Below are 23107 nucleotides of genomic sequence, written 5' to 3' on the forward strand. Positions count from 1 at the left end.
GAATAAACATTTTCTGTTAAATATTGTTTTAAATATACAATATGTAACATGATATACATATGAATATTAAAATTTCTTTGTCTCATACAAAAATGTAACGCCACGTGAAAGAAGTGCATAACGATATACATATTTATAAATAAATATTTAGGTATTTATTCTATAATTTGGAATAAAAAAATATGATAATATAAAATTTTAAAGAAAAAATATATCGAATAATATCAATAAATATATTATAGCTATTTGATAAACATAAAAATATTTTAATTGAAATATGAATTATTTTCACTTAAATTTCGCGGTAAATTAAAAAAGGGTGGAGTCGAGCTAATATCTTATTATAATTTTGTTTAGTTAATCTTCTACGTTTCTTATGTATTTGATGGGAATGGATTACATGCAATATATTTATAATTTCCTAAATTATTTACTCTCAAATAATTAATGGGACTGGATATACCTTTTTTATTTGTTTATTATTTTTTATTTCTTTACTTTTCATTCTTTTTATATTGTGATTATTATTTTCTTTTACAATTGATATATTTTTCTTTTTAATATCTATATCTTAAATATTGATTATATTATACTATTACAATTTATTATTATATTATTTTCTTTTTAAGTAAAAAAATGTAATACTTTAGTATTAAATTATAAAAATAAAATGTATATTTATAAAAATATTATACGTAACATGTACTATAATACACAAATTATTTTCTTTTGTTTTTGTTTTTGTGTTTTATACCTTTTTGCAAAAAATATTATAAATATTCTATTTTGTAATAACTATTAATATCCTTTGATATATTTCCTGATTATAAATTACAATTAATCAGCTATAGATAACTTTAAGCATTAGGTTATAGAATTTTTAAATACTGGTTGAATAAATTATTATACTTATACACACACGCGCATATGCACATCTATAAAATTATTATATATATTATAAACGTGTTTTGAACTAATTTTGAAGTATTTTTCTCCATGAAATAAACATAAAATGTATACAGATTTCATATTCCGTGTATTCCAAATTATTTATTACATTCAAAGTTTACTAATGTTATTTATTTTTAGTTAAACTACTTTATTTAAAACTTCTTAATTTAATGGTTAACTATATATTTATACTTCGTGTATCATATTTTTTCTTTTAATTTATATTGTTTGAATATTCCCGCATTTTCGGACTGAAATTGAAATGTATTTTAGAATCTTATAATTTTCATCTATATAGATTTTCTAATAAATAAAAAACAAAAAGTTCTTTTAATGTCAGATGTTTTTAAGTTATTATTTTCAATTCTACAAATTTTTACACATTTATAATAAGTTAATATTATATTTTACCTTGTATTTAATAAATTGTAATAGTACAAGTAATTTAAGTTACATATAGTGATATTATTTGTTACTTTTCCAGAAACTAATGTTTACGATTATTTTAACAAGATATAAAATTATAGTATACATAATTTTTAACCAAATTTCCACAAATTTATTTTCAGATGTATAGGTGATAATGCCATCTGCAGGAACAAACTGTTTGAGTATCTTTATTACTCTATGCTCAGACAATGGTGTACGAAGTTCCTTCTAAAATGCTGTTATTCATTGCTCGTATGTATGAATTTCATAGTGTTCGCAGGTTACAATAAATCAGACAATTTTTCAATTAAAGTTGAATTAAGATTGGAATTGTAGTGTAGTGTGCAAGGACCATTAATCGTAAGATACAGAATCGAGAACTATTTAATGGATCCGACTATCGGTTGGTATCAACCGGAGCAGTTCGGCCCTGCTAAGGATTTGTGGTTACACATTTGGGAAGCTGAAAAAGGCCTGGATATTTTAACGTTGAAGAACGACTCATCTTCGAATGTAATGGGTGTGAAGTTACAGCAAGACTTCATATCCTTGGATTCTCTTAATTCTCGCACGGGAGACCGCATGCAACATAATACTTGCAGCAGCTATTACAATCCATCACGTAGGAAAGATAATCGTGCTAGTACCTACGGCATGAACTACAATTACGATGCCTTAGTTGGCGAATACGGTGGTTGTCCATGGCGGGTATCCAATAAACATTATTCAAAAGGTGTTATTGGGTAAGTCTCGTTATCAAATGTTAAGTTATTGTTTATTTTATAAAAGTTAAACTATTAGCCTTTGTATAGTTTGTCCATATGGGCATGATTAAGGTTATGTAGTGTACACGCTCGTTTACAAATAGGGTATAGCAAGGTCTCTTTATAATTAGATATGCTACAAATAAGAATTTACTTTTTTTTATAATGAGTATAATTTATTTAGTTGAATAATATTTTTCAATTAGTTAATATTTCAAATATTTCTAAAATGTTGCTGTTGCATTTTTAGTCTTTACTAATATAATGATTTTGTAAACACACGTGGATGTTTATATAATACGACTATTTATGTTTGTATTCACAACAATCCAATATTATCGAAATCAAAAAATATTATCGCTAGTATTGAAGATTTTATATTTATACAATTTTGAATTTTTGTTTTTAATATATTTTTTATAATTACACAATAAAATATGTTTTGGTTTAAAAAACTATATTTTATTTTTTATAATCTATAAATATAATTTTTATATAATTCTTTAAGTGATAAAATAAATAAAATTTAAACTGTCATTTTATTAGTTTGGATGTTAAATTTAATTTTTTTAATATTCAATTTATTATCTTTCTATTTCAATTCATTTTATTTTATTTTTTCTGTCATTAATACATTTTCTACAAAATTTAAGATTTTATTTAGGTTACTTTATTAGATAATTTTATTAAACATTAAATTGTATTCTATATTTTTAGTATTTTTTGATGTTAAAATATATTATTTATTCTTTTCTCTAAAATTATATTTGCATAATTGAACAATTTTTGATACATTAAACATAGTCATATAAATTCAGTGCCTCATAAAATTGTGAACTTATAAACAAAAAATCATAATTACAATGGTAATTATAATAATGATTCGTAATTAGTAATAATTATTTGTATAAAATTAATATTATAAAATTTATAAGTAGAGCTTACATAAGATAAAATGTTATAATATCTTCAAAGTTTACATGAAAAAATGATGATTATTAGTGACAGATTATGTTCCTATATTTAGATTACATGAAGAAATTGAAGATTTTTTTGCTTATATGTGTCCCACTAATGAAGAACATAGTTTACGAATGCGTGTTGTCAAGAGGATAGAACAAGTAATATATGATCTCTGGCCAGATTCTAAGGTTGAAGTATTTGGCAGCTTTCGCAGTGGTTTATATTTACCTACAAGGTACGTATCATTGTACATATTTAAAATGGAATGTATTTAGTAATGTGTTCACATGTAAAATATATAAATATCTTTTAAACATGTTAGTATTATAAAACCATGACTATGTTAAATGAAACTAAATTACCTATATTAATTAATATTTTATGTATGTTATTAACAATACTAACATTATATGTAATACAAAAATATATTATTAATTATTATTGAAGAATTCTCAAAATACAAAGAATTTATTCTTCCTTTCAGTGATATAGATTTAGTAGTAATAGGAATGTGGATAGATCTTCCATTACGTACTTTGGAACGTGCTTTATTAGATCAAAATATTGCTGAACCATCTTCTATTAAAGTTTTGGATAAAGCTAGTGTTCCAATTGTCAAATTAACTGATAAAGAAACTGAAATTAAAGTAGATATCAGTTTTAATATGAGTAATGGTGTTAAATCTGCAGAATTGATAAATTCTTTTAAAAAGCGGTTTCCAGTGCTGGAAAAATTAGTTATGGTATTAAAGCAATTCTTGTTACAAAGAGACCTGAATGAAGTGTTTACTGGTGGAATCTCCTCATATAGTTTAATACTTATGACTATCAGTTTTTTACAGGTAAAAATATTAATATTTTATTAATTTGATATAATGTTTAAATAAAAGTATTGCATAAATTTTCAGTCAGCTGTAAAATAAATGATATCATATTAATAATTTAAGTTCTGAAAAATTGATAAATTGATATCTTGTGTAAAAATATTTATGTTTTTTGAAATAAACAATTGATTTTTTTAGCACATAAATTTTTATTTCAGTTACATCCCAGGCAAAATGCTTTTTGCTCAAATGCTAATCTTGGGGTTTTGTTAATAGAATTTTTGGAATTATATGGTAGGAAATTTAATTATGTTAAAACAGGAATTCGTGTTAAAGATGGTGGTACTTACATATCGAAAGAAGAGGTAATGTATATTTATATAAAATACATTGTTATATAAAAATTATATATGTAATAAAATGGTATATAAAACAAGTATTATACTTATTAATTTTTAAAAAATCATATTGTAAATAAAATATTGTGAAAAGAATTGGGTAGTCACTTTGAATATATACATTTTTGTTTGTACAAACTATGGAGAAAGAATTTTATATAAATGTTCATAAGAATTTATTAATTTTACTCATAATGTATGTAAACACATGTATAAAATAAATAAAAGATTTAAAATATTTATTTGTTATTTTTTATGTGAATTTAGTTTGTATTTTATATTAATTTTAGGTTCAAAGAGATATGATAGATGGCCACCGACCTTCTTTATTGTTCATAGAGGATCCACTTACACCAGGAAATGATATTGGGCGTAGTAGTTATGGTGCTTTATATGTGAAAGATGCATTTGATTGGGCTTATTATGTCCTTTCACAAGCAGTTAGTCCTTTAAATATTTTAGTTAATGATGCAAGTAAAGTAAGGTAAGATTATTTATAATATTTAAATGTTGTTAATATATTTTATGATTTTATTAACTGTTTTCTCAAGATATATTTTATACAGTATACTAGGAAGAATAATTCGTGTGACAGATGAAGTAATAGAATATCGCAAATGGATTAAAGAAACATTCCCACTACCTTTAAGTGAGGTAGATTCATTGTCAAGTTCTACTGGTTCTGATGCTTCAACGCTATCTGCACCAGCTAGTGACACGGTACAGAATTACAATTTATCAAAATATGAAAAAAAGTTGCCACAAATTCATTATAGTTTTAATTATTTGTAATGTGTAACTTGAATCTTATTAGGATTCCGAATGTAGTGGTGGAAATTCACCTAACACTAGTGGAAAGGGAGAAAACAGAAATAAAGAAAGACATGTATATAATAACCAACATACTCACCATCATTCACAATGGAAAAAACCGTTTAAAGGAACTGCTCATAGTATGCAATTATATTAAGTCTTTAAGCATTTTATATATTTTATAGTCTATAGATTCTAAAATTTACCTATAATATTTATATTACAGTTGAGCATCATCATAGTTCCAGAGGAAATTATCATCATCGAGGAATAAATAATAATATTAGTGGACAAAGTAAAGCAAAACACTCTCTTCACAGTAATGGAAGTAATAATAATAGTCACAGTCCAAGTTCAAGGTCACAAACTGTTAAACGGAAAAAACAATGCATTACACCTCGTGGTACTGGAGATTGTATACGGTGATGAAACGTGCAAAATAATGTTGGACTTTGTTTCACACTTAAGTAGAGAGCTCAATATCATAATCGTGTGGTGAAAAGACATTGATTAACTTTCATCATACAACTAAATTATCCTTTCCACTTTAGAGGGGCTCAGTGTCTATAATTACGCGGAGTTGATAAACTCTATATTACTTCTTTCTTATATGAACAAGAAAGTGGCCCCAGTGTAGTTAAGTTCTTCGTTTCACCAGAAACATTTTTTATTCTGTACGAAAATTTACATACCAAAGACGTACAGAATTGTAATATAAATTGGTTTAGTTTTACTTTTATTTTGCATTACTGCACATATTACAAATAACATTTAAAAATGTGTAATATTTTATCAATTATTATTTACAAAGTTACAAGCTTATTGCAATCTTTGAATAGCAATTGTGTTCATAATCACGATAAACTCATTGTAATACATTTATATAATACGAACGATATATACAAAGATTATTTACAGTGCAGTTTTCTTAAAAATTTCATGAAGTTGTAAAACAAACTCGAATAATGATGATAAAGACTTAGTTTTCTATATGAAACTATATTCTTATAACAAAGGGGTAACAGAAAAATTGGTGATATTGGGACTTACCTATTGTAAATATTGTAATATATATTATCAAACATAGAAAAATAAGTCTAAGAGTTACCTACTACATTTTTTTATTTTGTACGTATCTAAAATAGTGTTCATTATAATAATTTTATCATTTGAAATCATGGATTAGTCCATGTATATCTGAATTTTTTTTTTCCTTTTTTTTTTCTTTTTTTTTTCTCCTATGATATGTAAGTCCAATAATTGTGAAAATGTTTTGGTATATCTGTTGGATTTTAATAAAGTTATAAGTTCGTGTGCTGATGATCAACAAATTTTGAATAAAAAAATATTTTTAAAATACTAATTCATTAAAGAAAAGATGATATACTTTAGATTTTTATTCTGTGTTCTTTAAAGCCGTAATTGTGCATAATGCTTTACTTTTTATACAGAATTACTGATTTCGTAACACTAGTTTGTAATTTTTAGTCTCCCCTGAACAATAATACATTATTTTTATATTATTAAAATAATAGTAAGCATATACATCATGATCGAATGTTACACGAATTCAATACACGAATCACATTGCATTTAAACATGTTCTGTATTACTCTTTAAAATCTGAGCAACATTTCAAAAATTTTGTATGTGACAATATGCAAAAAGCCTTTATATTATTGAAAATTCGAAATGTACTTGTGAAATTATCTTGTATCTAATTTATTATTGAAAATTACATTCCGTTGTTCAACAGAGATTTTTATTACTCAAATTGAAAGATATAATTGCGTAAAAATAGCAAACATTTACTAATTAAGAATCTTTGTCTGGATTGCATTTTGTGTTAATGCAAGTTGTAATATGATTCAACCAGTATCTCCTATTAAATTCGAGTGCAAAGATAAAAATACTAGTATTCACTTTCCTTCAAACTTTTTAATTTTGGCATAATATTCTGTAATATTACTTGAAAAAATAACATTGTTTATGAATAACATTATAAGCTGTGATTCAATTTTATAATTAGGATGTCAATTACTTGTTACAATATACATATATGTGTGTATGTATATGAACATTATAAAATGTGGATCTTGCATTCTTAAAAACTATGTAATTATTATTAGTGTTATTATTGTTATTATCGCTAATTGTTTTTTTTAATTGGAGTCAAATTTTCGTAAAAATTTATTATTAACAATTCGTCACCTGCGTTTATCAATTTTCAAAAATTATTTAAAAATGTAAAATACTAAAAATTTAATAAATAGTGATAACAGGCTGTTTTTGTACCATTGCTATTATCTTTCTAATTTTAAATAATATAGTTAAAAATATATTTATAGTACAAAATAATAAGTAATAAATTATTAACATAATTTAAATATTTAAAATGGGATTTATGTACTTGAAATATAAAGAACAACATTACATTTGTAATATTTTTTATTTCTGAAATACCAAAACAAATTCTAAGATACAAAAAATAAACTGTGAATTTATTTTATTTTTCAAGTATGCAATTTATGGTATAACTAAATTACTTCACTATAATCTTAAAATTCTGTTTATAATGATCTAAATTAATGTATATAAAATATATCGATCAAAAAGCTTAAATTACAATATAGATCTTATAACATCAACAACAGGTGTATTTTTTGTTACATTATTTATTTTCACAAATTAAAATACATATCACAGTAGATATTTTTGTTATATAATTCGACCTTAGTTACCCATATCAAACTACAAGGTTTATATCATTCCAATTAGATCTAATCAAATTTTTCCTTCTTTTTCTTTCCTCTGTTTCTCTTTTTATGTATTCTTATCCAAATGAGTATTTATGAAAAATTTAATTTTATGAAAATTTTAAATCTTAATAAAAGCAATTTTAAACCTGGGTTTACAAACATTTCCTGTATATCTATTTGAACATGACCAAACTCAGATATTTTCTTTAAAAAACAACTTAAAAAGCAACATAATTATCCACTGTTAACTTACAAATGAAATTATGAGATATATATTTATATAAAATTTATAATATTCGTAGGGACTATTTTTATTCAAATGTAAACAGTTTCTGTAATTTTCCTTGTAAAATTCAGAATATACCAAAATGACACATCTTTATATAAAAGATTGAAAAGATTGGTCACGTTCATATTTATATTCTTACAATTAAAATAACCTTTTTTAACCTTCCATTATGCAATATGGGACATATATTTATGATTTATACAGGAAAAATACAAAAGTTATATAATAAAATTTTTAATTTAATTTATTAAAGTACATTTCTACTAACATTGTACAAGATATATGTATAAACAATTATTTATATGTAACAAACTATTTCTTGTTATGACTTTCAACAGAAATAAGTTTAATTTATTTTGAACTAATTCCAGTAACAGGATTGATTTCAAGTAATTTCATACGTTTCAATTGTGCAAGTCTGTTTTCCTCATTAAATGATTCTGGCATTGGTGGATATGCTGAAAGTTTCATAGTATGCAATAGTAAACAAATGATGTATTTAAACTTTTAAATAATAGAATAGACAAACTGATCAAAGATGTCTTATAGCATTAATAAGTAATATATATTGAAATATTACTAATATCTAACATTTAGTATTAGATCATTCTATTAGAAAAACAATATTTACTTCTATTTTTTTTTAAGGAACAAAAATTTATAATTTATTTACTTTATTAGTTATATTAAAAAATAGATATGAATAACAATTTTCAACTTACCAAAGATTTTAAGAAAGAAAAATATCCAAACACTAAAAGCCAAACCTATCAATGTCATTCCTATAGCTCCTTTCCATTCTCCTGTTGGAGCTAAAAATTCACTGAATGTTTGACAATAACTAGCCCTATATAATGCTTTTTTTTCTTCTATCGATAATTTTTTCCAATCTCCTTTTTCTTTCTCTCGCAATGCCTATATAAAATCTAATATTAAAATTTCTTACATTTAATGTAATAAATTTTTATATTAAATATAATTTAGAACTTGTAATAATATAATGCAACTATAAATTAATAACAATATTATTGAGGTCTTAATATTTAAAATGTTAATTAATTACAAAAAAATATTTATGTAAGATTACAATTTAAACATTATGTTTAAACACTAAGATTGACAATTAGATTACCAGTATATCTGGAGTATTTGCTTTGAAACGAATTGCAGGCATAGGACAATCAACTCGATCTAAGTAACTTGCTTCTCCATTATATCCATGGCCTACTATGTCTCTATTCCCAATTTTATTAGGAAATGTAGGAAATGCTGATAATTTACGAATATTTAAATACATTGGAGTACTTTGTCGCATGTATAACATTAATACTTTATTTGCCATTATATGCTGAAATAACATAAAAATATTAAATATAAAATAAGGCATGAGTACATTCAATTTTTTGGGTTCTATAGACTGTTTCATAAACTATTGAGATAAAATGTATTTTTCTTTTTCTTTGTAGATTTAATAATAAAATAATTATCATTAAAAAATATTTTCTTCTAACAATTTTTATCTAATTTATAAAATTACATGTAGCAATTTTATCGAATATATACAATTTACATATATACGCAAAAGTATTAAAACATTAAAATAAATTTTAAATATCAACGAAAAATTGTACAAATTTTAATATATTGATTAAATTTATGAAAATTCTTGATTTTTAGATAATAGTACATATTGATTGACTTATATCATGATTATCTAATAGAGAAAATTTAATTAATGAAATTAAATATATTTAAATTTATTACGGTCAATAATTTATTATAGTACAAACATGATTTTAGTTATTATTAATATTAATAATGAACAATATATTTATTGCGTAAAATCTTACTTTCTCTGCTACCTCCTTCCTTGAAAATCAAAATGTCTACTAGCACAGTACAGTCACAATTGGGTGTACTCTCAAATGCTTCATATTACGTACCAATACTATATATATAAATATCGAACTTTAAATTATCGATATACAATTTATATTTTACAATCGATTTTTAAATAATGGCGGTTACTACATTAAATATATACATACGTGAATCATTTTACATTAATTTAATATAATAAAACTTTTTGATAAATAGTAATCTTAACAAAATTTACAAAAGATTTTATATTATTAAAAGATTTTTCTTTGTTTAACATGTATTTTAAATGAATTATGCTTATTATAGTGTTGTATTAAATTAGATATATATTTTCAATCTATACTATAATTATTGACAGATATTACATTCTTAAAATAATCTTTTCTTTTTATTAACGTTATTCATAGTCATAAGTGTCAATATGACAAAAATTATATTGTTAAAAAATGTTGAATTGTTAAACAAAATTTATTTCTTTTTTATAATGGAGATAAATATTACATTTTGTCACATTTCATCAGATAAATAGAAAATAATCAACACCGAAATAAAAGATGTATATAAATAAATAAAAGTGATAATAATAATAGTAAGCAGAACACTACATAGTTTTGAAAAAATCACAAAATATTCTTTATTAGATATTATATATTTATAATTTTACATTACTAAATGTTCTAAATAGCTATAGAATAAGAAATTACATTACTAAAAGTTCCAAATAGCTATCAAATAAGAGCTATAAAATTAATAACTAAAAAATTAGTAACGAAAATGTTTTATTAGAATATTCGTTATAATAATCATTATGACACTATTCTTAAATATGAATATTAGTGCATTAATATTCTTTATTTGGGGATTATAATTTCTACAATATATATAAAATATGAATATATATTAAATGTTTAAAATACATCTACCTTATCGACTAAGTAAATTTATGTATGAAAAGACATATGAAGTAGTCTCTATTTCTGTCTATAGGATCGTACAATTCGTGTGATTATAAACCCGCGGTAGCTTACGGCATGGCGTTAGCCAAGTCGTGTGTCATCGTGCGTTGCAGATGAAAAGTATAGTACGTTTGTAACGCTTTTATTTTACATGTTGTATACTAATGAAAAACTTTTTATACAAATTTTAACAACAGGTGAGCATTTCAGAACATGATAACACATGTGCCTCAAAAGATAAAATGTTCGTGGAAGAACAATGGTAAAGATACAGTGAGGTTTTGATATGGCGGCAAATTTTACTTTGATAATTTGTTGTAAACTTTGGTAGTAATCTTTAGTTATTTAATCAATTACTCAAGTGCAATTATTTTGTAATTTTTGTGGTGAATTTCAACTAAGATTGATTTAATTGAAGCATAATATCCAAAAATTGTAATGCTGTACATTTCTGTATTTTGAAGCACAGTGGCGACATATCATGGCGGCGAAATTTTCTTAAGTTGCAGTTGTGTATCTCGATTATTTTCATACTTAATACGTACGCCAAGGAATTTCTTTGTAAAGTAACACATTTAATAAATTGATGTATTGTGTATGAAATTCTTTTTTTTTAAATTTCTATTTACATTTTGATCTTCTGCATTCAAGTGATGTAATTACATTGTATTAGCTAGGCACAACATGTAGTTAATCTTTCCTGTGTATATCCTTTATAGTGACATTAAGAGTTGGATGTGAAATTGTGATATCACAGTTCCATATTGATATAAAATACTGAAGTATTTTTATATGTGTACATATTTATATTGCATGTTTTTTAAGATTGTTCGGGATGAACAAGCGCCGTAGGACATCTTCAGTTGCAAGTCGAGGCACAGAAGATGATGGTGATGATATACCACCTGAACCAACAAAAAGACGGAAAAAATTAGATCCTGTAAGTTATTGCATTCTGTTACAAATTATCAGTAATAAAACATTTTATGGTTGACCAAAGATAATATTTATTTTATTCAACGTTTAGAGTGACTTGTGCCATCAATTATATGATGTACTACGTAATCAAAAAAAAGAGGATGGAACGTTATTATGTGATGCATTTATACGTGTGCCTAAACGTAGACAAGAACCAGGTTATTATGAAGTTGTAACAAATCCTATAGACCTATTAAAGGTTCAACAGAAACTAAAAACAGATGAATATAGGGACATGGATGATTTAGCTGCTGACATTCAACTCATGGTTAATAATGCAAAGGCCTTTTATATGGTAATAAATTAATTTACATAAACATATATTATAAAACAAAACAATATATTTTTATATTAAGTAAATATTAAGTTATTAAAATCATTTCATTAAAATAGCGTACATCACCTGAATATAAAGATGCCTCAGAGCTCTGGGAATTATGCATAAATACAAAAAATCGTATTATGGAAGAATATGAAGATCCAGAACCTAAAGGAAAACTTATTCTAAAAGTAGGACGATTGGTAAGTAAAAATATAAATACATACAGTAGGTAAACAGTAAATATTTAATATGATATTAATTATGTAGGCTCGAAAAACTACCACAAAGCAAGAAGATGCAGAAGATACATCTGAAAGTTCTACAAATCCTGATGAAGAAACAATGCAACAATTCGAAGATTTATTTGCAGCAGTTATGACAGCAACAGATCCAGCTGATAATAATAGACCATTACATACAATGTTTCAACTTAAACCATCCAAAAAAGTTCGATAAATTCTTACTGGTGAAGTATTGGCATATTATTATCTTAAACAAGTTTATCATATGAATAATTTTATATTTTCAGTTATATCCAGAATATTACGATGTAATTGAGACACCTGTAGATTTAAAAACAGTTGCAAGAAAAATTCAAGAAGGGGCCTATAATAGCATAACAGATATGGAAAAAGATTTAATGTTAATGTGTCGTAATGCTTGCCAATTTAATGAGCCTGGTTCTCAAATTTACAAAGATGCAAAACTTTTAAAAAAGATTATTACTGCAGCAGCAAGAAAACAAGATATTGGATTAAGCAGTACTGTTCCAAAAATTGCAACAACTGCACCATCTACACGAAGTAAAAGAGGCAGTCGCACTATGGCACAATCCTTAATAGCTCAAACTGCAGCATTACCAGATGAAGATGAAGAAAGCGACGATGAAGAAGAAGAACCTGCAGAAACTGAAGAAGCTGACAATCCACAGTGGCAACTTTTTCAAACTATCAGAACAGCACCTAATAATCAAGGTATTTTATATAGTTTTTTTGAAAACATTACAATATTGGTAATAAATAACATTATATAACAATAATATTATGTAATCTATTTTATTTTTAAGGAGTTAGAATGAGTGAATATTTTTGGAAACTGCCATCAAAAAGATTGTATCCTGATTATTATAAGACTATTAAAAATCCTATTTCTTTGTTACAAATTCGTACTAAAATAAAGGTAATTAATAAAGATAGAAATTGTTTTATACTCTATAAATTATTTTTGTTTGATTTACCATTTTTGCAGAAAGGCGAATATGGTACTGTAAGTGAAGTGGCTGGTGACATGAATATTATGTTTGAAAATGCAAAAAAGTATAATATTCATACATCTAGATTATATAAGGTATTAAATATTAATTGAAAAATTTTACATTTTTGTCATTTATTTATGTACTAAATATTCTAGTGTGCTGTAAAACTACAAAAAATTATGCAAGAAAAAGTACAAGAACTATTAGAATTTGATCAGGTAAATAAAATTTCATTCAGGTAAGAACGTATTACTCTTTAAGTTTCATGTCTTAATCATTTGTATTATAATAGGTTTTCCCGTATTGAATTATTCAACATAATAATATATTAATAACATAGTAAATGAATAATTTATACTAAAATATCTTTTTTTATATGTGTATGATATGAGTTGCAAATATAAAATTTTAATTAAAAGATTTTTTATACTAAACATTTAACGAACTATTTATATCTTTCTTTTCTTTCTTTCTTTCTTTCTTTCTTTCTTTCTTTCTTTCTTTCTTTCTTTCTTTCTTTCTTTCTTTCTTTCTTTCTTTTTTTCCTTTCTTTTTTTTATAATATTGTATTTATAGGATTCAGACTCGGATAGTGAATTTGAAAATAGCTCTCATCAACCTAAACTCATTAAACGTGCTTCAAATCTGTTAACACGTGGAAAATATAAAGACAATATACCATTAAAAAAAAGATTGTATGCACTAGTTAAATGTGTTATAGAATACGTTGTAAGTAATTCCAATGTCAGTTACTAAAACCAAAGCTTAGCAGTACAACGTTTATTATATTGCAGTGTGAAGATGGCCGACAACCAATGTTAATGTTTATGGAAAAGCCCTCTAAAAAATTATATCCAGATTATTATCAAGTAATAGCAGAACCAATTGACATGTTAGCCATTGAAGCTAATATTAAAGCAGAAAAATATCAAAGTGAAAATGAATTAATACAAGATTTTAAGGTACAGTTTTTTCATTATTAGATTTAACAAATGTATCTTATGTTGATTTTTATTATTATTTTGTTGTAGTTAATGTTCAATAATTGTCGTCAATACAATGAAGAAGGCTCTTTAATATATGAAGATGCAAATACTCTTGAGAGAGTATTAATGGACAAAGTAAAAGAATTAGGACCTTTGCCTGAAATACCCAAGCCTACAAAATCAAGTGCATCTACTCCTACTAGGAATGTTGGGTATGTAGTATTTTAAATGTATAGTATAATTACATATTTTTACAAAAATATTGATTTGTAATTAAATAAGTAATGAAATATAATTAGTAAATACATTATATACATATGTATATGTATATGTACATGTGTATGTGTGTATGTGTATATATACATGTGTGTGTGTATAAACTCCATAGGAGACCTAAGAAAGTTGTGCCACTACATTTACAAAAACTGAAAACTATGTATGACACTATAAAAGATTATCATGATACAAAAGGGAGGCAATTATCTTTAATTTTTATGAAATTACCGAATAAAAATGAATATCCCGATTATTACGAAGTTATTAAACAGCCAATGAATATGGAAAAAATAGCTTCCACTTTAAAAAATAATGGGTACGAGAATTTGGATGAACTTGTGTCAGATTTTATATTAATGTTTGATAATGCCTGCAAGTATAATGAACCTGATTCGCAAATATATAAGGTTTGTACATCGATTTATATATTTTTAAAATATTTAATTAAAATTTCTATTAACTTATCAAGTCAATTTTTAAAAAGAATTAGGTTTTATTTATTTGAAAGTTGAATGTTATAATAATTAGAATGGTTTTACTAATTTAGTATTTAATAAAAAAATTGTTTGAAGAGTTAATTATTTTCCAAGGTTGTTTTTTATAAGAAAATACAATACATTGAAAAATATAGTTGTTATTATAGTTTTACTTTAATTTAAAATAATTAAAAAATCAATAACTAGCGCGTACGAATAATATGGAAATTAAGCGACGAATTGAAATTTCGCGCGAAAACATGGACAGCTCGATCTGTTTACGGTTATAGTTTTTGAGGTTACGTGAAGTTAGCTTCTTTCGTAGCTTCGTCGTTTCATACGGATCCATATAAGGATTTTACAGAATAACAAATGACTTTTATCTACGAATACATATAATAATAAAATTGATGCAAATATGCAGTTTTATCAAAATAATAATCATAAATTAAACACATGGAAAAGTGTTCAGTGAATATCTGTAAAAATTATAAATTTGCAAGTTCTTTATGTGTATATATTGTTGCTCAGTATGTTTGAACAAGGAAATATTAATAATGAAAATAATGTTTCTGTGCATAAGGCATTAAAAGTTCGACCTTGTTTTATTCGTTTAATGAGAGACAAGGAAGTAGATCAGCGTTTATCAAAAAAATGCAAGAAGAACGAAACCGAAGTAAACAGTATTTTTGTAGAATATTATTCATTTAATCCCCTTTTTATACATTTTGTTTATTAACATATTAACATAAAGCAATTTTTATTGATACTGTTTTCAAATACCATTTATAACCTATCTAAATCATGTTGTAGGATGCTTTAATTTTACAAAGATTAGTCCTTCAAACAAAATTACAATTAAGTGAAGATGAAGAAAGTGTGCCAGATGTATCAGCTGCAGTTCAAGAAATATTAGCAACCATTTTTACTGCTCTTTACAATCATCAAGATGAAGAAGGAAGGTGTTATTCAGACTCAATGGCAGAACTTCCAGAACATGATATTGTTGATGGGAAAAAGTATATTATTTTCAATTTAAATAAAATATTATTCAATAATTTTGTTTTATATTATTAGCACAATATGAGTAATTTTATATTTCAAATATTAGGATACGAGGATTATCATTAGATTTAATTAAAAGAAGATTGGATCGCGGAGTATATAAGCGGTTAGATCGTTTTCAAGAAGATGTATTTACATGTTTAGAAAGAGCTAGAAGGCTATCACGTACAGATTCGCAACCTTTTGAAGATAGTGTAGAACTCCAAGCATTTTTTTTACGTACTCGTGATGAAGTAACTCGTGGAGGCGATTTATTACATTCACCAGCACTTAACTACACACTTCTTGATCTCTCTGCTCAAGTTGAGGAATTGAAACGTGTCAAACAACAACAAGAGCTGTCATTACCTAATGAAGATGAAAGTTGTGATGGAAATGAGACAAAAGTATACATTACATAAAATTTACTTTTGTAGAAAATATGTACAAAACATATAATAAGGAAGAAAATATTTGATGTATTTATTTTGTTTCTTTAGGATTCTGAAACAAATACTAATACAGAAGGAAGTAATAGTGATAGTGGTGGGTCAATGAGTTTTAATCAAGAAGTATATAGAGCTGGAGACTTTGCATATATAGAACCTACAGAAAGAGGCATGGAATATAGTGTAGTTCTTATAGAACGTCTATGGACTAATGCAGAAGGTCAACAAATGTTATATGGCAACTTATTTTATAGACCAAGTGAAACTTATCATGTAGCATCTAGAAAATTTCTTGACAAGGAGTTATTCAAAAGTGATGCTCATGTGGCTGTACCATTAGCCAAAGTAGCTGGAAGATGTTGCGTATTAAGTGTTAAGGATTACTTTAGAATGCAACCTGAAGGTTTCTTAGAAAAAGATGTTTATGTATGTGAATCGCGATATTCTACAAAAGCAAGGGCCTTTAAAAAGATTAAAGTCTGGAATTTTGATCCAGATCACTTAAAATTAATTCCAAGAGAGAAACTACTAGAACCAAAGCGAGTAATATCAGTATATAAGGAAAGATTAGAAAAGCACAAAGAAGAAATTGCTGAATTAGAAGAAGGAGAAAAATTAACAGAAAAAGAAAGACCTGTAAGTAACTTTGATATATTATACTTACAAAAAATATTGCGTGATACATTATATTTGTAACTCATAATAATTATATAGTATATTACATAGTATGATTTTGTTCCTATAAGTTCTTTTCTAATTTTTAATCAATTTTTTTCTTGAAGAATGTGATATTATACAACCCAGATGACACAGAAAATACCTACTATGAACAATACAATACATGTGCTGGATCTGTAAAAACTGGTGACTTTGTTTATGTAGCAACAGATGGAGGCAGGCAACAAATTGCACAAATTGATGCTATATGGTCGACAAAAGAGTATGTAATATACTTTTAATTATAAATTGCTTATGATTTAAATGGTTATTACAAATAATTATTTAATTTTTTGTCTAGTGGAAAGTGTTATTTTAAGGGTCCATGGTTGTTAATACCTGCAGAAGTACCACATACTCCCACTAAGTTATTTTATAAACAAGAACTATTTCTATCTACAGTTGATGGTACTCATCCTATTGTGGCTATTGTTGGAAAATGTGCCGTCCTTGATTATGGAGAATACATTTGTAGTAAGTATATAAGAAAAAAATTAAAAATTAATTATATTATTATATCTTAAATATATTAAAATTATTAATAGGTCGATCGACGGAAATTCCAGAAGATGATGTATATATCTGTGAATCATTATATGATGAAAGTAAAAGTCTCATGAAAAAACTAGGACAAGAAGGCTTAAAAAAATTTAATCATAGTTCAACAGTAACTGAAGATGAAATTTATTTCTTCCGGAGACCCATTAATCCAGCTAAGGTATTTACGAAATTTAAGCATTTAAATAACATTCTATGCAAAAATTTGATAACGATATGTTATTTGATATGCCTGTTATTTGATATGCAACTAACTGAATATCATTGCTTCTGCATGTGACGTGTGTGTTATAGGTTCCGGGCGATGTGGCTCAGACGCAAAATCAAGTCAAGTCTGTTACTCCTAGTTCAACTCAATTTGAAATGGTAATTTCTATTTATAAACTTCCTATGTTCGGTTAATATCATAACAAAATTGCATGTTTTCTGATAATCACATGCAAGTTTATATACAAATTATTCACGTTAAAAATTATTGTAAAACTTTGTTACACTTTTATCCATTTTCCTAAATGCATATATAACTTGCCTGTGATACAGGTTTTTTATCAACTTGTACCTAAGCATGCTTCTCATTTTATGCCGGCATATTCACTTTTTCTTTCTTTTCTTGTTATGTGTGTGTGTGGGTGTGGTGTGGTGTGGTGTGGTGTGGTGTGGTGTGGTGTGGTGTGTGCGTGTGTGCGTGTGTGTGCGTGCGTGTGTGCGTGCTGTACTGTGCTGTGCTGTGCTGTGCTGTGCTGTGCTGTGCTGTGCTGTGCTGTGCTGTGCTGTACTGTGTATATATTTTTTTGTGTATATATATTTACATACATATTTTTGTGTATATATATTTACATACATATTTATGTGTACATATATATATATTTTTTTTTTTGTTATGTTGTTTACATAAAATACTTCTTGAGATATATTTTTCTATATAGTATTTATGTAGGATTAGACATTATTTTTCGTGGATTTAAATTCAGAGCACCTGTTGGGTTTATCTCTAATACATGTATGTATATACATATATGATATATGTAGAATACCACCAAAAAGTCTTGCTTCCATGTCACTCTAACCCAAATAATATACAAATGAAACATTATGCTTTAAATGGAATGCATACAGTACTAATATCTAAATATTTACAAATTTTTTAAACATTTACAAAAAGTTTAATTTAGATATTGGAAAATTGTGTCCTATTATTACAGTATATCTTGTACTGTAAATGGTATCCAGGACATTTTAATATTTTATAATTGGATTAAATCTATTACTTTTTATAAAGGATAATAATATTCGTATGAATGTCGCGATATCTGGTCAGGAAAAATTTGTTTAGTTAATGATATTATACAAAATTGTTACATCAATCTAAAATATTTAAAACAAATATTTATATTACATTCGGTAATAGATAATGAACGTAACATAACATAAATGGTATAGGAAGCATCACCATTGTTACCGAAGCTGGAACCCGATGTACTAGGCATGGGAGTAGGATTGGGAGTGGGAGTAGGAGTAGGAGTTGGGGAGGACAGCATGGACGCTGGTGGTCCACCGTCCGTTGGATCTGCAGAAGCTCAACCGGTGCTCTCCAATACTCAAACACCTGTGTCAACTAAGAAGGTAGGCCTTACCGTGACATTATTTGCTTATAACTTGTTCATATATCGCATTTTATTTATTTCATTTTACTTTTGTTTAGAAAAATATGCCAGCATATATACTTTTTTTTTTTGTTTTTGCACCGTTTAAACTTTGTTATCTAACATTAGACCAACAATTAGATGTTTTACCTTTCAAGGTATAATATCAATTCGTTCTCATAAAGCGGTGGTATTATAATTTGTGTTTTCTTCTGTTTAGAAAACGGCGGGTAAGAAATTAGTTACGGGCTATATTTTATATTCGAGTAAAATGCGAACGCAGATTACACAAAACAATCCTGAATCATCCTTTGGGGAGATTAGCAGAATTGTTGGCAACGAGGTATTTATTTATTTTTTACTGTTGATTTTTAGTTTACTATAAGAACTTATTGAAGAAGAAAAGTATGCAGATATAATTTTTCGGATACTATATTATAAAAGAATTTATCAAAGTTCTTTTTTAGAATTGCTAAGGGAGTATATCATTCTGCATGCTTCATCTTTCTTTTGAAAACAATATGAATATGAACTTTGTCAAAGCTACTATCCATATCTTTTCATTAAAGCAGAAATTATTATCTTTCCTATTGTACACATTATTTTTTATATACAAATTATATATTATTTATAAATTAATCTGAATATTAAAACACGGATTATATAATATTTTATATTTGCAATGTATTTATTACATATTAACATTTTGTATGTTAATCATGCTAATGTGTCATATAAATTAATTATATAAATTTATACATGGAAAGTAGCCCTGTAATTGAAATTAATTTCTTTAACCATTTCATATTTAATCACTGAAAAAGATTTTAAAAAATTATTTTTAAAAAACACCAAAATATTTTAAGAAATGTACCAAATAAATATTTTTTTCTATTTCAGTGGAGAAAATTGCCAGCAGGAGAAAAACAAGCTTGGGAAGAAAGAGCAATTAAAATGAATGAAGATGGAGGACAGCTTAAAGGAAATAATGTTTCAGTAGGCACTAATGCTTTACAAGATGTTGTTTATGAATGTTGCTGGGATAATTGTGATTGGCAGTTTGAAGATATGACTGATTGTATTGACCATTGTATCGCAGAACAAAATGGACATGTTCAACTGTCTTTTGTTAATGCTGCAAGTGGTAAGTGCTATATGTATTACTTCGTGTGTTATCACAAATATTTTTTAATTTTTTAAATATGTGTCTTAATAGATGTAGAATTTCAATGTCAATGGCGTGGTTGTGGTCGTACGAAAAAATCTGTACCTCCATTTCCAAGTGTACAAAGACTTGCAAGGCATGTTAAGGAAGTACATATCCTTAAATCAAATGGCCGTATCATACCTCCTTCGGAAAGAAGCAAGTATGATGTCAAAATATCGTATAATAAAGTAATATCTTTTAATTTATAATACAATATATTTTACTTTCATTTACATTTTTTATTGCAGGAATTATATGGCATCAAAAGGTCCAACGGTATTGCCACCAATGGAAACTGGTAACTAATTTATTTTTAATAAATTCATGATATTTATTACAACTGCCTTCTAATTTTTATATCTTTTTATCATAGAAACATCGGCAGCTGCAACACAAACAAGTAACATGCCTGTTGCTAAGCAACCAGAACCTATGTTTGTTGCTGTTCCTCCAAGACCAAGTCGTGTATTACATTCAGATGCCTACTTACGGTATATAAATTGAATTTTTCTATTGCAATTTAATTTACATTATTAACTTATATTTGGGTACTTTTACTACAATTATAGATATATTGAAGCGTTAAATGTTGAAAATCGGTACATATCAAATTGGGACAAACAAATGAATGCAAATCCTGATAATACACAAATTCCTGATGTTACGAAATTGCCTGCAGAATGGTTAGGCAATGGTGTGGGCAACCATGGAAATGTGGTAAATGCCTTATGGACGCTCAGGAACATGATGATGCGAGATGTGTTAGCTATCAATAAAACTTTATAGTTTATAACTCGTTAAGATTTATAATCTTTAATATTCGATGCTACCTTAAAACTACAATTTTCAGGTCCGTCGATGCTAGATGAAAGACTGAAGATTAATTATTTTGAATGAGTATATTTATATTTTTAGATCCGTTTTTTTTTTTTTCATTTTACAACTCTAATCAGTACTTCAATTCTAACTTAATTATAATACACTTTTTTAGTGATCTTCAATTGTTAACTAGAGCTAACTAGGAAATAGATTTTCTTATTACAAGATTTTCAATGACAAATATAAGATCTGCAATGTATTTATCGTGAATGATTCAATTTAGCAAAAAATTAATTTCTTCACTGAATGAAAAATATGCTCTAAGCATTATTTTCGATACATCGTTTATGGATCTGTTAGGAGTAGGACGAAAATGATACGCTGTAAGAATCATCACTTTGTAAATATTTCGCTATTTTTAATTTTAACTTTTCATAAAAAAATTTTGTATTTTGTGTATCGCGCATCATGAAAGTGTGACTTGAGAATTCTTGTATTCATACTGTAAAATGAAACTGTATTGTAAATATAAAATAATGCACTTCAGAAAACAATCTAATATAGATGATGTTATTATTGTAACTGTGAATATTAATTTTGGTATATAATCATACATTTTTAATGTAATATTTTCATTTACATTTTTAAAAAGAATTTTGATAAAGAATTTTTGGTTAACCATTATCCATTAACTTTTTATCGATTTAATAGTTTCAGTAAATAGTATTAATAAATTGCATATAATTAAACGTAATTAAAGTTAAAAGATAAAATTTCCTTGTATAATAAAGGATACTACGTGGACGGGGATAACTTATGTATCGTAAATTCAATTTATTATTTAAAAAGTTTATATATGAAGTTACATATTTTATGAATATATTTAAAAAATAGAGTTCCTCAAAAAAAAATTAATCAAAACAGTTCCTTTTAAATATATATTTATTATATATGGAATGAAGATAATCTATGCATTTTATTTTATAGCATTTTAATAAAGAAGAAATAAATTAAATATTTTTTATCATTAAAATTATATAAAATTAATTAAAAAACAATTAACTATATTCTGGATTCTTTCAAACTTCGTAATTTTTCTTTTTATTTACGAGACTGCATTAATGTAATTTTTATTTTAAAAAAATATTTACATTTTAATTATTTTATATAGTTTAAATAATTATATTTTAAGAAACTTTTTCTTATTTTATTTCCAGTGAATTTGTTTATTTACATGATTCAAAAATTTGGCAAATGATTATATTTAATTACAAAATAAAATAAATTACTTTAACATTAAATATCCAATATATTAGAATAATTCTTTATAAATACATAGACAAAATTGGT

General features: G+C 25.6%; 3 protein-coding genes across 3 annotated transcripts; 2 read left to right on the plus strand and 1 right to left on the minus strand.

The window, feature by feature from the left end:
• The first annotated feature begins 1590 nt into the window (after positions 1-1590).
• On the plus strand, positions 1591-5765 carry LOC108553368 (non-canonical poly(A) RNA polymerase PAPD5). Its single transcript, XM_017908236.1, has 9 exons — positions 1591-1632; positions 1717-2123; positions 3172-3342; positions 3592-3949; positions 4150-4296; positions 4620-4813; positions 4896-5049; positions 5144-5282; positions 5369-5765. Exons 2-9 carry the CDS (start codon positions 1768-1770, stop codon positions 5566-5568), a joined length of 1719 nt encoding a protein of 572 aa, XP_017763725.1. The 5' UTR covers positions 1591-1632; positions 1717-1767; the 3' UTR covers positions 5569-5765.
• Positions 5766-8428: 2663 nt separating this feature from the next.
• On the minus strand, positions 8429-10119 carry LOC108553364 (cytochrome c oxidase subunit 4 isoform 2, mitochondrial). Its single transcript, XM_017908233.1, has 4 exons — positions 10041-10119; positions 9323-9538; positions 8913-9105; positions 8429-8648 (listed from the first exon to the last, which is right to left on the minus strand). The coding sequence occupies exons 2-4, from the start codon at positions 9530-9532 to the stop codon at positions 8542-8544; spliced, it is 510 nt and encodes a 169-aa protein (XP_017763722.1). The 5' UTR covers positions 9533-9538; positions 10041-10119; the 3' UTR covers positions 8429-8541.
• Positions 10120-11098: 979 nt separating this feature from the next.
• polybromo (protein) lies at positions 11099-21714 on the plus strand. Its single transcript, XM_017908227.1, is given in 28 exon segments — positions 11099-11152; positions 11853-11967; positions 12055-12300; positions 12399-12527; positions 12595-12774; positions 12857-13301; positions 13394-13506; positions 13576-13674; positions 13738-13800; positions 14159-14311; positions 14377-14544; positions 14614-14780; positions 14957-15251; positions 16134-16339; positions 16432-16771; positions 16865-17449; positions 17596-17753; positions 17832-18004; positions 18076-18248; positions 18383-18454; positions 19529-19711; positions 19952-20074; positions 20632-20875; positions 20948-21098; positions 21187-21236; positions 21312-21429; positions 21508-21625; positions 21628-21714. Coding segments are annotated over 27 exon segments (4944 nt in total). The 5' UTR covers positions 11099-11152; positions 11853-11862.
• The last annotated feature ends 1393 nt before the right edge of the window (positions 21715-23107 follow it).

Source organism: Eufriesea mexicana, unplaced genomic scaffold (genome assembly GCF_001483705.2).
Source record: "Eufriesea mexicana isolate 0111107269 unplaced genomic scaffold, ASM148370v2 scaffold10327, whole genome shotgun sequence".
Lineage (NCBI taxonomy): Eukaryota > Metazoa > Arthropoda > Insecta > Hymenoptera > Apidae > Eufriesea > Eufriesea mexicana.